General features: G+C 48.9%; 2 protein-coding genes across 6 annotated transcripts in view; one reads left to right on the top strand and one right to left on the bottom strand.

The window, feature by feature from the left end:
- TTC19 (tetratricopeptide repeat domain 19) overlaps positions 1-14,421 on the top strand; it is a gene marked incomplete at its 5' end in the record, with an annotated part of 15,554 nt that extends 1,133 nt beyond the window's left edge. The window contains 9 exons of the mRNA XM_081844243.1: positions 732-838; positions 2,206-2,316; positions 2,854-2,892; positions 3,374-3,430; positions 4,609-4,670; positions 5,711-5,805; positions 6,415-6,569; positions 8,579-8,741; positions 11,521-14,421. Coding sequence (XP_081700369.1) covers positions 732-838; positions 2,206-2,316; positions 2,854-2,892; positions 3,374-3,430; positions 4,609-4,670; positions 5,711-5,805; positions 6,415-6,569; positions 8,579-8,741; positions 11,521-11,690 — 959 coding nt within the window. The 3' untranslated portion in view covers positions 11,691-14,421. The remainder of the gene's footprint in view (positions 1-731; positions 839-2,205; positions 2,317-2,853; positions 2,893-3,373; positions 3,431-4,608; positions 4,671-5,710; positions 5,806-6,414; positions 6,570-8,578; positions 8,742-11,520) is intronic.
- The window catches only part of NCOR1 (nuclear receptor corepressor 1), a 110,863-nt gene continuing 109,410 nt past the window's right edge, over positions 14,021-15,473 (bottom strand). For all 5 annotated transcript variants that reach the window (XM_081844031.1, XM_081844029.1, XM_081844033.1 and 2 more), the window contains one exon: positions 14,021-15,473. In XM_081844031.1, coding sequence (XP_081700157.1) covers positions 15,286-15,473 — 188 coding nt within the window. In that variant the 3' untranslated portion in view covers positions 14,021-15,285.

The raw sequence follows: 15,473 nt of genomic DNA, 5'->3' as shown, positions 1-15,473 counted from the left end.
ACATCCTAAAGGAGGCCACAACACTCTGAAAACAGTATCAATTGAAAACATTCTAAAACCAGTTATAGTGAAAAACATTCTAAAAAGCTATTATAATGCGTTTCTGTCCAGTCATCTAAAAGTGAAAGAATGTTTAGTAGTAGTTACAGGTAGGTAGCCGTGTTGGTCTGCCGTAGTCAAAACAAAATAATAATAATAAAAAATTCCTTCCAGTAGCACCTTAGAGACCAACAAGTTTGTTACTGGTATGAGCTTTCGGGTGCATGCACACGAAAGCTCATACCAATAACAAACTTGTTGGTCTCTAAGGTGCTACTGGAAGGAATTTATTTAAATTTTGTTTCGAATGATTAGTAGTCGTATTAAGGGGTCACTATTAGTTGTTACTGATGTTTATTATTATTATAATAGAAAGGGGGTTATTGGGTTGTTTTTTGTTTTAAATTATCTATTTTGTGTTTTTTATATTGTGATTTTGTGTTGTGAACCACCCCGAGATCGACAGGTATAGGGCGGTATACAAATTTAATAAATAATAAAATAATAATAATACTTTCGAATGCCCTTGATGACTGTTCAGAGATTGCAAAACAGATGTCATCCCCTTAGGAGCCACTCTGGCTCCTGCTAAAATGCTCCACACTGTGAGATGATGGTCAAATGGTACACATGCCCTCTGGGTCTGCCCTGAACTGGCTTTCTGAACTCCATCTCCCTCTTCCTGTTTCCAGCCTTTTCCCTTTTCTCCCGCGAAGCTGAGAAAGAAAAGGATTCAGCAGAAGGGCAGGGCGAGGCGAAGGAAGAAGACACCATCATTCTTTTGCTAAAGAAGGCCAAGGTGAGGTTCTGGGGCCAAACTGGGACGCGGGAACTTAATCACAGTGGGGTGGTGGGAGTCAACCCACTGGCCTCGCTGGCTGGGGCTAACAGGTGTTGGGGTTCAAAGCATGGAGGCGGGGGGCAAGGGGCACCAGGTTAGCTAGACCAACGACTCTCCTATCCTGCAGTGAGTCAGCTTCTCATGGTATCTAATAATTCAAATTGTACCTGACAGAGCATAGCAGGCAGTGGTATTCCTCAGTGATTTGGGTGTTTGGGAAAGATTTTCCGTGCTAATCGGCATAGGAAAATGTCCTGTTTCCATCAGAAAGTTTTCTGATGCCCAGAGAGCAGTGCATTCCACAGCGTGGTGTAGTGGTTAAGAGCGGTAGACTTGTAATCTGGGGAACCGGGTTCACGTCTCTGCTCCTCCACATGCAGCTGCTGGGTGACCTTGGGCCAGTCACACTTCTCTGAAGTCTCTCAGTCCCGCTCACCTCTCAAGAGTGTTTGTTGTGGGGGAGTTACAGATAGGTAGCCGTGTTGGTCTGCCATGGTCAAAACAAAATAAAAAAATTCCTTCCAGTAGCACCTTAAAGACCAACTGAGTTAGTTCTAGGTATGAGCTTTCGTGTGCATGCACACTTCTTCAGATACACTGAAACAGAAGTCACCGGACCTTTCTATATAGTGAGAAGGTGGGGAGGGGTATTACTCAGAAGGGTGGTGGGAATGGGTGATTGGCAGATAGCTGCGATGAGCCTGTTGACGACTCTTAACGACTGCAATAGGTCTAACAGGAAAAAGCAAGGGGTGAGAAGGTGAAAAATGGCTTTGTCATGTATAATGAGATAAGAATCCAATGTCTTTATTCAAACCAGGTCTCTCCATAGTTTTAAGTTTGGTGATAAGTTGTTGTGGGGGAGGAAGGGAAAGGAGAATGTTAGCCGCTTTGAGACTCCTTAAAGGGAGTGAAAGGCGGGATATCAAATCCAAACTCTTCTTCTTCTTCTATTGCATCAATATCCCACCTTTCCTCCAAGCAGCTCAAAGTGGCGTCTACACTTCCCTCCTCCTCCCCATTTTATCCCACAACAACCCTGTGAGGTAGGTTAGGCTGAGAGGCAGTGTTTGGCCCAAAGTCACCCAGGGAGTTTCATGGCTGAGTGGGGATTCGAACCCTGATCTCCCAAGTCTTAGTCCAACACTCTAACCACTACACCATGCTGGTGTGGCCTCACATGTAAACCAGTTTGGAGCTGCTTGGGGCTTTTATGTCTTAGTACCAATACCTTGAACTTGGCTAGGTAGCAGATTGGCGGCCAGTGCAAATTGATGGTCTTCACTTGATGGTTTAAACCTGGCTTTCTCTGTTTTTGCCCCCAGCTGAGCATCATGAAAGGAGAGTTGGAAGAGGCGGAGAGGTTCCTTCACGAAGCTGCCAGGCTCTCGCACCAGTCGGACAACAAGCAAGCAATTATTTATACGTACGACACGGTGAGTCCAGGAGCTGCTTAAAACCCTGCAAGGAAGCCACACTGAATCGGAGTAACGTCTGTCCTGAGATCACAGCACAACATCTTATCATTGTGATTGTTATGATTCGCTTCCTGTGAGGCATCCCAGAGCGATGTACGATGCAGCGAAGATGCACGGGTTTAAAATGTGTAAAACATTTGCACATAGAACAACAGTTAAAGGACAATTGTATAAAAACAGTTTGATGCGGCAACACTCATATACACACTGGTGGGTGAAAATACGGCTACCCATTGTGTTAAATTGGAAAATATGAGGAAGAAGCTCCATAATAATTATTATTATTAAAATAGCTGGATAACGTGCATAAATTGTTCTGGAGTGCAACATTGAGCAGCCTTAAAACCTCAGCTTTCATTCCACAGAATCAAACGTGCACAACTTTCTAGTCCTCGTTTTTCATATGGTTGAGATCTCCACTGATGGAAGCAGAGCAAAAGGACAATTTTTCCTCTTAAAACATCTAAGCAGCTCCATTTTTTTTGTCTGTTGCAGATGGCGAATTTGGCTTTCATGAGGGGTCAGCTGGATCACGTAAGTAAGTTCAAGAAGAGGCCAACCCCTGTTGCTTACAGAACAGGGAGTGCTCCCGTAAGTCCCTAGTTGTTCCTGGGACGGGTGAATCTGTGTTTGTTTTCAAGCCCTTGTGAAAATTCAGCAGAATTTTAGTGCAGTTTTAAAAATTCGAATGTAGATTTTTATATGCTTTTTTGCCTAATGTACACATATTTGCAAAGTAATTTTCCCTTACTACAATGGAGTTTTATATACTGTTTTCACAAATAAGTGTATTCTTATGCACACTTTACTGTTTGTTTTTTAAAACACATTACCTAGCCAGGTAACTGCATTGCAAGGTTCAGAGAAGCGCAAATTTTAAGGAACAGATGTGTTCTGGTTCTCTGTTACAGAAACTGCAAATTATGTAGGTTCACCTTTAGACATGAACTGATTCTAGCTCTTTCCCTATCTCTTGGCTCTTTTGACCATTTCCCCCTTTTGTCTCTCATTTCAGGCAGAAAAACTTTTCAAGGCAGCCATGAGCTACTTACTGGCTGGGGACATGAAGCAAGTAAGGATTTTTCTCTCCTAGAAACCCGTCCTGATCTGATCCCAGGTGTCTGGATTCTAGAAACGTGTAATAAGTGAGACAGAACTTTGTAGTAGTTTTGGTGGAATTGGAGGAGGAGAAAGCTAACTTGCAGATTTGATTTTTAAGAAACTTCCATTTTATTTAAGAGATTTATATAGCTGCCCTACCAAGAAAGACCACAGAGTTTACAATGTAGGAACATAACGGTACTGGGCCAGGTGAGCTGCTAGTTGCACCTGGTGAGGAAAGGCTAAGCGAAGAAGGTGCTATATTGATCTAACTTCTGCCCATGCAATTCCTGGAGCACCACATCCTGAATGGGGATGGAATGGGGACATTGGACCAGGGAGAGAGAGAGGGCTGATCAGTTTTCGGATGGTGGAGCTTAGTGGCAAGGAAGTACTTCTTCATGCAGGGTAGAATCAAACTATGGAATGCAGGAGGCAGGATTAGGCCCTTCATGGAGGGATTAATATTGATGACTATCGCCCTAATGGCTTTGCTCTGCCTCTGCGGTTGGAGGCAGTTGCTGGAAGCCACAGGAAGAAAGAGTGTTGCTCTTGTGCTTGAACCCCGTTTCCTGGTTTGCCTCAGGCATCTGGTTGGCCACTGTGGGAACAGGATGCTGGAGTAAATGGTCATTGGCCTGATCCAGCAGGCTTTTCCTGTGGTCTTCTTGTTGTTGTTTAGTCGTTTAGTCGTGTCCGCCTCTTCGTGACCCCCTGGACCAGAGCACGTCAGGCACTCCTGTCTTCCACTGCCTCCTGCAGTTTGGTCAAACTCATGTTCGTAGCTTCGCGAACACTGTCCAACCATCTCATCCTCTGTCGTCCCCTTCTCCTTGTGCTCTCCATTTTTCCGAAATCAGGGTCTTTTCCAGGGAGTCTTCTCTTCTCATGAGGTGACCAAAGTCTTGGAGTCTCAGCTTCACGATCTGTCCTTCCAGTGAGCACTCAGGGCTGATTTCCTTCAGAATGGAGAGGTTTGATCTTCTTGCAGTCCATGGGACTCTCAAGAGTCTCCTCCAGCACCAGAATTCAAAAGCATCCATTCTTCGGCAATAAGCCTTCTTTGTGGTCCATCCTGTGGTCTTAGCAGTGGGGTAAACAGCAATCTTAGCTGGCTAATCTCATGCAACCTTCCTTTCCCTTCTCCAGGATGACAACGCCATCATAGAGATGTCCCTTAAGCTGGCCAGCATCTATGCAGCACGGAATGAGTAAGTTTGTCTGTCCAGGGGGACGTGGGGGGGGGCAGTAGGGTTTTGCTGCACCAGCTGCATGCAGTTCCCCACCCCTGTCTTAGCATACTTCCATCATGGCCTCTGAAATTTCAGTAGCTGTTCCCTGTTCCCATGCAGGGGAAGGGGGACACAGCTCAGTGATACGGCCCCTGTCTTGCATGAATAATTGTGAGGTTAAATTCCAGGCAGCTGCAGGGAGGGCTGGGAATGTCTGCAGCCTGAAACGCTGGGTCTACTCAAGAGCAAATCTTAGCTGGAGACAGCCCGTTATTATTGACCTGCCGAATGAATTGAGGTATCTCATCGGCCAATTTATTTTTTGTTTTATTGATTTGCTAGTGCATTAAACCAAACCTTTTCCTCCAAGGAGCCCAAGGTGTAGCATGCATTGTTTGCCGCCTCCCCATTTAATCCTCACAGCAACCCTGCGAGGTAGGGGAGGCTGAGAGGGAGTGAGAGGCCAAAGGTCACTCAGCGAGCTTCATGGCCAGATTAGAACCCAGGTCTCTCCCAGGTCCTAGTCCAACACTCTGACTGCTGCACCGCACAGGCTCCACAGGTTGTTGGAACAAAAACGCACCGTATTTTTCGCTCTATAAGACGCACCAGAGCATAAGACGCACCTAGTTTTTGGAGGAGGAAAACAAGAAAAAAAATATTCTGAATCTCAGAAGCCAGAACAGCAAGAGGGATCGCTACGCAGTGAAAGCAGCAATCCCTCTTGCTGTTCTGGCTTCTGGGATAGCTGCGCAGCCTGCATTCGCTCCATAAGACGCACACACATCTCCCCTTACTTTTTAGGAGGGAAACAGTGAGTCTTATAGAGCAAAAAATACGATATTTCAGTTGTTTTACGGAATGTACAAATGCAGTTTCATTTAACCGATTTAAGTAATGTAGCCCTAAAAACACACCCTCCTCCCAAGCAGCTTAGTAGTAAGAAAACATAATGCAGCTCCCCATTTTTGGATTGTGGTGGCATCCTTCTCCCCACTTACTTTATTTTTCTGGTTTAGGGACAAGTTGGCCCTGGCTGGCTACGAGTTCTGCATTCTGACCCTGGAGGAGAAGGTCGCAAAACAAAAGGACATCCCTGTTGATGTTTTGCCAGGTATGGTGGGAAGGCAGAACAGCTGCTTTGAATGCAGAAGGTCCCGGGGGTCCAGTCCCTGATGGCATCTCCCGGTAGGGCTGGGGATGTTCCCCCGCCTGAAACTCTAGAGCAGGCATTCCCAAACGCGGCCCTCCAGCTGTTTTGGGACTACAACTCCCATCATCCCTAGCAAACAGGACCAGTGGTCAGGGATGATGGGAACTGTAGTCCCAAAACAGCTGGACGGCCGGGTTTGGGGATGCCTGCTCTATCAAGAGAGCCACTGCCAGCTAGCGTAGACAATGTTCTACATCAGGGTTTCCCAAACCTGGGTCCCCAGCTGTTTTTGGACTACAACTCCCATCATCCCAAGCGGCGGTCAGGGATGATGGGAACTGTAGTCCAAAAACAGCTGGAGACCCAAGTCTGGGAAAGCCTGTACTCCATCGTGCATAGTTTCAGACACCTCTATCATGATCCCATTCCCTAAAGACAGTGGTACCCAATACCGACACACAAATTCAGAAATATGTGTCCCCACCTCCAAAATTTGCCGTGTCCTCCTCCTACCTAATACACCCCACTGGCTCTCATCGCCACTCTCTTTCCCCCTCCTGTTCCCCACAGAGGAAGAAAAATCCAACACCCGTCTGCTCCTGGGAATGACCCTCGACTCGTACGCCCGCTACCTCCTGGCACACAGCCAGGCAGCCGCGGCCCAGAGGATGTATGAGAGGGCACTGCAGATCTCCATGGAGGTTCAAGGGGAGACACACCCCCAGGTGAGGGCACAGCATGGGAGCAGAGCAGTTGTGTTTTGGGAGTGGAGAACACCGATCTTTCTCCGCAAACAAAGCTAAGCGTCCAGACCGTAGCTCTGGGAAAGAGCCTGCGCAATGCATTTGGGGAACTTCCAGTTTTGATTCCCAGTACCTCCAGTTAAATAGGGACGCGGGTGGCGCTGTGGGTTAAACCACAGAGCCTAGGACTTGCCGATCAGAAGGTCGGCGGTTCGAATCCTCGTGACAGGGTGAGCTCCCGTTGCTCGGTCCCTCTCCTTCCTTTTTTAAAAAATAATTTTTATTAACCGGCCAATCAAATCAAATTAAATCACATCACATAAATTCCGAATTACAAAGCCGAATTTTAAATTTTGTTGGGGGGGACCCATATTTCAAGATCCGAAGGGGGATTCTGATCATCTTCTTGCTACTGCGTTAATGTCCAAATCAATCCAAATCAATCCAAACAGAGTTCATAATTCTATCCAGTCTTATCTTGCTGTTTCCACATCACATCTTGTTCATATATTTTCTCTTTTTTCTTTATGATCTCTTCTGATAGTCTCCTTAAGCCGATAAACACCAATAATAATCCTGTGTGAATTTTTCCGTTCTTCCAATCCTCAAATCGAGATGGTTTCCATATATCATCGCCTTCATAGATAACATCGCTCTTTCCATCATTAATCTCGCAAAACTGTCGCTCTTAAGTCCCACTGAGGAGTTTCACCCACAATATAAAAACAGCTCTATTTCTCTATTTCTCCTCTCAGACTTAAGTCCTCCGACAGAACTTCCCAATATGGCGACGGCATTTTTAACTGCGTCATTCCAAAGCTCTTATACATTCCACGCTCTTCTTAAAACATGCTTTGGTTCGAAAGTTTATCTCCACACAGCCTTAAATCCACAGCTTAAGTCCTTAAAACGACATTTCTGACTCGTGAGGGGAGGGGATTCTTGTTTAATCACATAAGGAAACAAAGGAAAGTTTTTCCCCCCTCCCCCATCAGTCATTTGCCATACCGAGTCTTGGCGTATCTTCTCATGATTTATTCTTGTTCCTCTGACTCGTCTTATTTTATCAGAGATCTCTTCTGTTAGCAGTCTTTACTCCCCCTTCTTCCTTAATATATGTGCATTCCTTCATCCAAATTGTTTCTTTTGAAGTTCTTGCAGCTAGTGGCGCGTATCAGGGACGGCGTACCGGAATCCCACAGGAGGGCTTTGTGCCTAGTGCCCCCATCCCCACAAATTCGGGGGTGGTATAGGGCACAGCAGGCAAGGCAGTCCCCCCCACCATCCCGGGGGGGGGTAGGGAGGCTAATTACTCCCATCATAACCTCCCAATTACCTCGTGTGGGTCGGAGAGATGTTATTGTCAGCCATCTTCCGATGTGCCCCCCCTGTCCCTGCTTCTGCCAACCTAGCAGTTCGAAAGCACGTCAGAGTGCAAGTAGATAAATAGGTACCGCTCCGGCAGGAAGGTAAACGGCGTTTCCGTGCGCTGCTCTGGTTCGCCAGAAGCGGCTTAGTCCTGCTGGCCACATGACCCGGAAGCTGTACGCCGGCTCCCTCGGCCAATAAAGCGAGATGAGCGCCACAACCCCAGAGTCATCCGCGATTGGACCTAATGGTCAGGGGTCCCTTTACCTTTACCTCCAGTTAAAAAAAAACATAACCTGCAAGTTATCAGCTGGTGGGATCCTTGCTGGATTTTCCCCCTGCCTGAAACCCAGGAGAACAGCTGCCAGTCAGAAAAGAAGTGGAGCAGGACTGGCAAGGGCCGCAGTCGAGAGGCCTGGAGGGCCACACTCGGCCCCTAGCAGGCCTGAGGTTCCCCACCCCTGATGTGAGCAGATTCACTGCTGAAATGGGCCTCTGGTCACCCTTTAGATGTTCTCAGAGCAGATCATGCTCTTGCTAGATAGACAAGGCAAGGCTGGTCGAGGAAGGGTTCCTTTTGATGAGAGATCGTCCCTCCCGCTCCTTTTTCCCCCCTGACACAGACGGTGGTTCTGATGAACGATTTGGCAACGGCTCTGGATGCCCAGGGCCTCTACGAAGATGCCTACGTGCGAGTAAGGAGGGCGTCAGAGCTGGCCCAGCAGACAGAGCACCCAGAGACCTACGCTGTGTTGAACAACTTCGCTGGGATTCTCATGCACAAAGGTGGGTTGTAAAAGGTGTGGGGGGGGGGGGTTGAAGGACAGCAGGTGGGGTGGAATTGGCATCTAACTGGAGAGCTGTCGTCAAAAACAAGGACAGTTGCCCCCCCCCCCCAATAGTCCTATCAATCTATTTACCTGTTTCCCAAGGCAGATAAAGATGAAGTTCTTATTTGGGCAGCACATTAAGTTGAAACTGTGGAACTCCCTCCCACTGGAGGAATCGATGGCAGCCAACTTGGATGGCTTTAAGAAAGCACTGGACAAATTCACAGAGGAGGAGAAAGCTATTGATGGCTACTAGCCAAGATAGGCAGGCTCTGCCCCCACAGTTGGAGGCAACAAGGCATCTGAATATCACTTGCTGGAAACGGCAGGAGGGGAGAGGACTGCTGGGCTCCAGTCCTGCTTGCGGGTTTCCCACAATGAGCATCTGGTTGACCACCGAGAGGACAAGATCTAGCAGGCTCTTCTCATGTTCTTAAGTCAGCTTCCTAGACTACTCTGCCCTGCTTCCAGTTTCCCTCAAGTAACGCCTCTCTGCTCCTTTGGTCAAGGAGGATGCCTGTATTAACATCCTTGCACTGTTAACCATGGAATTGTAGAGTTGAAGGGAGCCGAAGGGTCATAGAATCATAGAATCATAGAGTTGGAAGAGACCACAAGGGCCATCGAGTCCAACCCCCTGCCAAGGAGGAAACACCATCAGAGCACTCCTGACATATGGTTGTCAAGCCTCTGCTTAAAGACCTCCAAAGAAGGAGACTCCACCACACTCCTTGGCAGCAAATTCCACTGTCAAACAGCTCTTACTGTCAGGAAGTTCTTCCTAATGTTTAGGTGGAATCTTTTTTCTTGTAGTTTGGAACCATTGCTCCGTGTCCGCTTCTCTGGAGCAGCAGAAAACAACCTTTCTCCCTCCTCTATGTGACATCCTTTTATATATTTGAACATGGCTATCATATCACCCCTTAACCTCCTCTTCTCCAGGCTAAACATGCCCAGCTCCCTTAGCCGTTCCTCATAAGGCATCGTTTCCAGGCCTTTGACCATTTTGGTTGCCCTCGTTCCAGTTTGTCAGTGCCCTTCTTGAACTGTGGTGCCCAGAACTGGACACAGTACTCCAGGTGAGGTCTGACCAGAGCAGAATACAGTGGCACTATTACTCCCCTTGATCTAGATGCTATACTCCTATTGATGCAGCCCAGAATTGCATCAGAATTGTAGTCCAACCCTCTGTGGTGCAGGAATCTCAGCTAAATCATCCATGACAGATGGCTGTCCAACTTCTGCTTAAAAACCTCCATTGAAGGAGAGTCCACCATCTCCCGAGGGGGAGGTCCGTTCCACTGTGGAACAGCTCTTACTTTCATAAAGTTTTTTTCCTAATAATTAGTCAGCATCTCCCTTCTTGTCATTTGAATCCATTGGTTTGAGTCCTACTCCCCAGAGCAGGAGAAAACAAGTTTGCTCCATCTGCTATGGGACAGTCCGTCACGTATTTGAAGATGGCCGTCGTTATCTCCTCTCAGTCTCCTTTTCTCCAGGCTAAAAGTACCCAGCTCCTTCAAGCGTTTCTTGTAAGGCTTAGTCTCTAGATCCTTTATCGCCTTAGTCGCCCTCCTCTGCACACCTTCCAGCTTGTCAACATCCTTCTTAAATTGTGGTGCCCAGAATTGGACAGAGCATTCCAGGTGTGGTCGACCAAGGCAGAATTGAGTGGGACCATGATTTCCCTTGACCTGGACACAGTGCTTTTTCGTGTAAACAAATCCTGTGTCCAGTCAGGCTTCCCTGCGTTTGGCTCTGCTGGGGAGCTGACCCGGCAGGAGAGCAGAGTAGCAGCGGTCCTGCGTCCATGTGAGATAAGGGATAAATCAAGTCCAAAGACAGTTCAGTTCTTATCTCTAGAAGCATTTATTTACAAAGCATAAATCAGTCTCATTCCATCGGAGCTTTCTGGCATCTTTCCCGTGCCAAAAGCACACACGCGCAGCCTGCAGCCTCGGAGCTGAGCTGCGTCTCAGACAGAAGCGAAAGCAAGTCTGAACACAGACTGTGACGCACTTCTCTGCGTCAAACTCCTCCCAGATACAGGACACCACGGAGTTTTAACCCTGTCAGTTCCAAACTCCACAGTGCTATCTCCGATGGCGCATGCCTCTGGTTGTGCACGCTCCAGGTTACAAGCTCCGCTAACCCAGAAGTAGCCGTTCCTGGTTGTGAACTTTGCCCCAGGATGCAAGCAGAAATTGCGCAGCGGGAGGCGCCGTTAGCAAAAGCGCGGCTCATGTTACAAGCGGCTTCCAGTTACGAACAGACCTCCGGAACGGATTCCGTTGGTAACCAGAGATACCTCTACTAGGCTTCTGCCGATGCAGCTTAGTACAGTCATACCTCGGATTACAGCTGCTTCAGGTTGCATTTTTTTCGGGTTACGGACCGCCGAAACCCAGAAGTACCAGAACGGGTTACTTCCGGGTTTTGGCGGTCGCACATGCGCAGAAGCGCCGAATCACAACCCGCGCGTGCACAGACACTGGTTGTGAACGCTGCAGGTTGTGAACATGCATCCCACACAGATCACATTCGCAACCCGAGCATCCACTGTATCTGCAACCAAAATCACATCTTCCAGTCTCCAGTTGCCTCAGTTTCCGGCAGACTTTATGAAGCGCTATGAACATAAATTGCATCATAGGAGAAAATTGTGTTTCTGTCACGGGGGTACTTACCTCATTTGCTTCCCTGCCCCCCCCCCGCTTCTCTCCCACAAAACGCAGAAGAGTATTCATCGGCGAAAGCTGTCTACAAAGAAGCCCTGCAGAAGGCAGAGGCAGCTGGAGACGGGGCTTCCGTCAGACACATCCGGAAAGAGCTGGCCGAGCTTGCCAGGCGGCAGAGGAAGGGGCCAATCTCTACAGCCAGTTCCTCAGGAGGAGAACAGAAGTGATGGAGGCAGAGCAGGAGGGAGAGGGTGGCGCAAGCGTCGCCGCAAAACCCTCAGAAGCCCAGCGTCTCCCTTTGCGCGGCAAGGACAGGTGTGTTGCGGGAAACGCAAGGCGACCCCATGAAGAATCCCTGGTAAAAAGGTCAAGAAAGGTCAGTGGGTGGGAGACCCCAGGAGGCTGGGGTGAGGTGCCACCAAAATATACGATGCGGGCAGGCGTCTCTGTACATCTCTGGGCTGGGAAAGGAGACGAAAAGCTACGCTTTGCATCCCAAAACTGAATAAAGATGAATGCAGCTTAAGGGTGGATCTTTAAAAAGAAAGAAAGAAGAGAGTCGACAACATTTACTCTGAGGATTTAAGAGGGCTGGCACTGGCCCGCTGGAGAGGGGCGGTGTTTAATCGGGGTGAAGGGCTCTGGGGAAAAAGAAAGAAGCGGGTGGCGGAATGGGAGAATTTGCTTCCCTTTCCGTTTCTTCCTCTTCCTTCCCCAACCCCAGCGGTTCAGAGCAGCTGGTGGGAGCCAGTTCAACTCCTGGGAAAGGGACACACAGTTCGCTTGGCCTGATCCAGCACGCTTTTCTTAGTTCCTGGGTACACTTCCCAGCAGCTCCAGGTAGGGCTTCCTTAGGAGACCTGGCAAGATGCTGCCAGTCAGTGCCAGCATTACTGGTGCAGATGGACCCCTGGGTCTGACTCTGTCACAAGCCAGCTTCTGCTCTCTCTTCCTTTGCCTCTGCTCTTCCCCATCTTGTGGTAAGGACTGGGGCAGTGCCTAGGACGGAAGAATCTTGTTTTGGGTTGCCTGCCTCTCCTGACCAGCCCTCCACAACAGGGGCCTTCCTGCTGGCCAGACTTCAGGACTCCCCTAAACCTAGAGCTACAGGGGAGAAGCACCCCCATGAAGCAGGGCGACAAGAGAGCCACTCGTGCAAACAGGGCAATGTGTATGGTAAAGGTAAAGAGACCCCTGACTGTTAGATCCAGTCGCAGACGACTCGGGGCTTGCGGCGCTCATCTCGCTTTACTGGCCGAGGGAGCCGGCGTACAGCTTCCGGGTCATGTGGCCAGCATGACGAAGCCGCTTCTGGCGAACCAGAGCAGCACACGGAAACGCTGTTTACTTTCCCGCCGGAGTGGTACCTGTTTATCTACTTGCACTTTGGCGTGCTTTTGAACTGCTAGGTGGGCAGGAGCAGGGACTGAGCAACGGGAGCTCACCCCGTCGTGGGGATTTGAACCGCCGACCTTCCTGTCGGCAAGCCCTAGGCTCTGTGGTTTAACCCACAGCGCCACCTGCGTCCCTATTAACGTTTGTGGTACTGGGGAGCATTGGGCATGATAAGGAGCTAGGAGGATGTGCTACATCATGTGTCGGGGGAGAGACTAGGGGGCAGGATGCGGCCCATGCAGTGGGCTGCAGGGAAGAGTTGCAGAAGAAGTCCAGTTGCTGTCCCTCTTCTGGCCCATGCAAGAGAAGCCAGCTTGGCCCATTGGGTGTGCACGGCATCACTGGACTCGCAACTCCCACCAACCATCCTGGGAGTCCGGGAGCAGCTGCAGGATCCCTGTTCCTGGAGACAAATCCACAGAGGCTGTCGGTGGCTCCCAGGAACACTGTTTACATCCGGGAGGCATTGATGTCCCCGAATCCCACTTGCTGGGAGAGTTGCTGCTATTGCAACCCAGGTCTTCCTTGCTGTAAAGGTAAAGGGACCCCTGACCGTTAGGTCCAGTCGTGGCCGACTCTGGGGTTGCAGCGCTCATCTCGCTTTACTGGCCGAGGGAGCCGGCGTACAGCTTCTGGGTCATGTGGCCAGCATGACAAAGCCACTTCTGGCGAACCAGAGCAGTGCACAGAAACGCCGTTTACCTTCCTGCCAGAGTGGTACCTATTTATCTACTTGCACTTTGACGTGCTTTCGAATTGCTAGGTTGGCAGGATCAGGGTCCGAACAACAGGAGCTCACCCGTTGCGGGGATTCGAACCACTGACCTTCTGATCGGCAAGCCCAAACCTTTGTGGTTTAACCTACAACGCCACCCACATCCCTTACATCTTGCTTGCTGTATCCTCTATGAAATTGCCTAATCCTCTTTTGAAGCCATTCAAGTCAGTGGCCATCACTGCCTGCTGCAGCAGTGAGTTCCACAGTTCAACTATGAGCTGCACGAAGAACTATTTCCTTTTATCCACCCTGAATCTTCCGACAAAATTGGGAGAAGGGAAAAAGACTTCCAGCAGAACCACAGGTTTCCACCCCAGCCACCCACACCCTGTGCGCCCCAGTAATGGAATTTAAAGAAGACAAAACTCACCCAGAGCCTTCTGATTTGGGGAAACAAATTTACTAGGGCTGCCCGTCAAAGCAACAAGTGGGGTGGCTTTTTTTTTTCCTTTTAAAAACAACAGACAATGTTGAAGCAAGAGAATTATCGGGACCGGGGCAGGCTGTGCCATTCAAGCAGTTCAGTGTGTGGCCGGCGAGGGAACACCCTCACCATGTCTGAGTTATCGGGGAGCGAGAGAAGGGAGCTTCACCATTATGTACCCATGCAATAAAAGTATTTTCACAGTGTTGCCAAACAGAAACCCAACTGTATGGGGAAAGAAAATTTACAGCGTGGCAGAATCATTAAAAAGACCTCCTCACCTGCCAGAGGGCCAGGGTTGGTTTGTATTAAAAATAAAAAATAAAAATAAATGTACAGGATTCATTAAACGGGGTCAGTTTTTTTTAAAAAAAAGTTTTCCCACAAGGTGTTGAACAACCACAGAAAAGGGGTGGGGGGGGGAAATCCCTAGAATTAGGTGGGGGGGGGAGAGGAAAGATAGTTTGGTGCTACTTGCAAGAAGTAGCTCTATGCAGATCAAGCAAGGATGGGACACGGAGGGGGAACTTAGGGGTGTGAGCCTGGTTGGGGGACACGTTGACTGTGGGTGCCCCTCAAAACCGGAGCTCACAGGCAAGAGATGTCCTGGGCTGTATCGCGTGCTCAAAATATTATACCCTTTGATAAAACACTTTCCTTAAAAAATAAAAAGATAAAATGACCCCAAAAACATTTATGCAATGATTTGATTGAACAAAAGCACACCAGATACCTAGCAACAGAGCTGGGACAGGGGAGTGTGGAAAAGGGGGGGGGGAACACAGCAGGAAAAAAAAGTTACCTCTATTTACATAAGAATGATTTTTTTTTCCTTAAGGAGACATTATGTTAGGCTTTTTCTCTTTACAAATAAAAGTTGTTGCTCAGGAATAGGTCCTTTTTTCCTTCCTTTCCGTTCCTTTCCTCTTTCTCTTTTTTTAAAAAAACAACCAAAACCTCTTTACATATTTATCTTCAGGGCACTGAGCCTCCCCTTGCTTGCGTAGAAAGGGAGTCTTGATAAAAATAAAACCCCCCACCAAACCGGCTCCTGTAACTCCTTCATCTTCCAAGGTCCAGGCTCTCGCTTGCAAAGTCTTTGGTGGGGGAGACGTGTCATTTTAAAAGCAAAAAGCACAACCCAACAGCTTCCAACGCAGAAACGAAGTTTCTTGTATTAAAGGGTCCTTCCCCTCCCCTCCCCGGGCCGCCTCCTCCTCCTGGTTCAGTCGTCGCTGTCCGAAAGCGTCTCGTACTGGGCGGACAGGAGGGGTGCCGGCTCCCGTTCCCATATCCGGTTGGGCTGGTGGGAGGCGGCCTGGCTGACCGAGGGAGGGGCACAGGCGATGGACGTTGGAGGGGTGCTGCTCAACATGCGCATGGTCAGAGGGTTGTATGGGAACTGCGTGGATC

The sequence above is a fragment of the Podarcis erhardii genome, assembly GCF_964252035.2.
Source record: "Podarcis erhardii genome assembly, chromosome: 16".
In the NCBI taxonomy this organism is placed as follows: domain Eukaryota; kingdom Metazoa; phylum Chordata; class Lepidosauria; order Squamata; family Lacertidae; genus Podarcis; species Podarcis erhardii.
The sequence above is the reverse complement of the archived record's forward strand: the minus strand, read 5'-3'. Positions and strand labels throughout refer to the sequence as shown.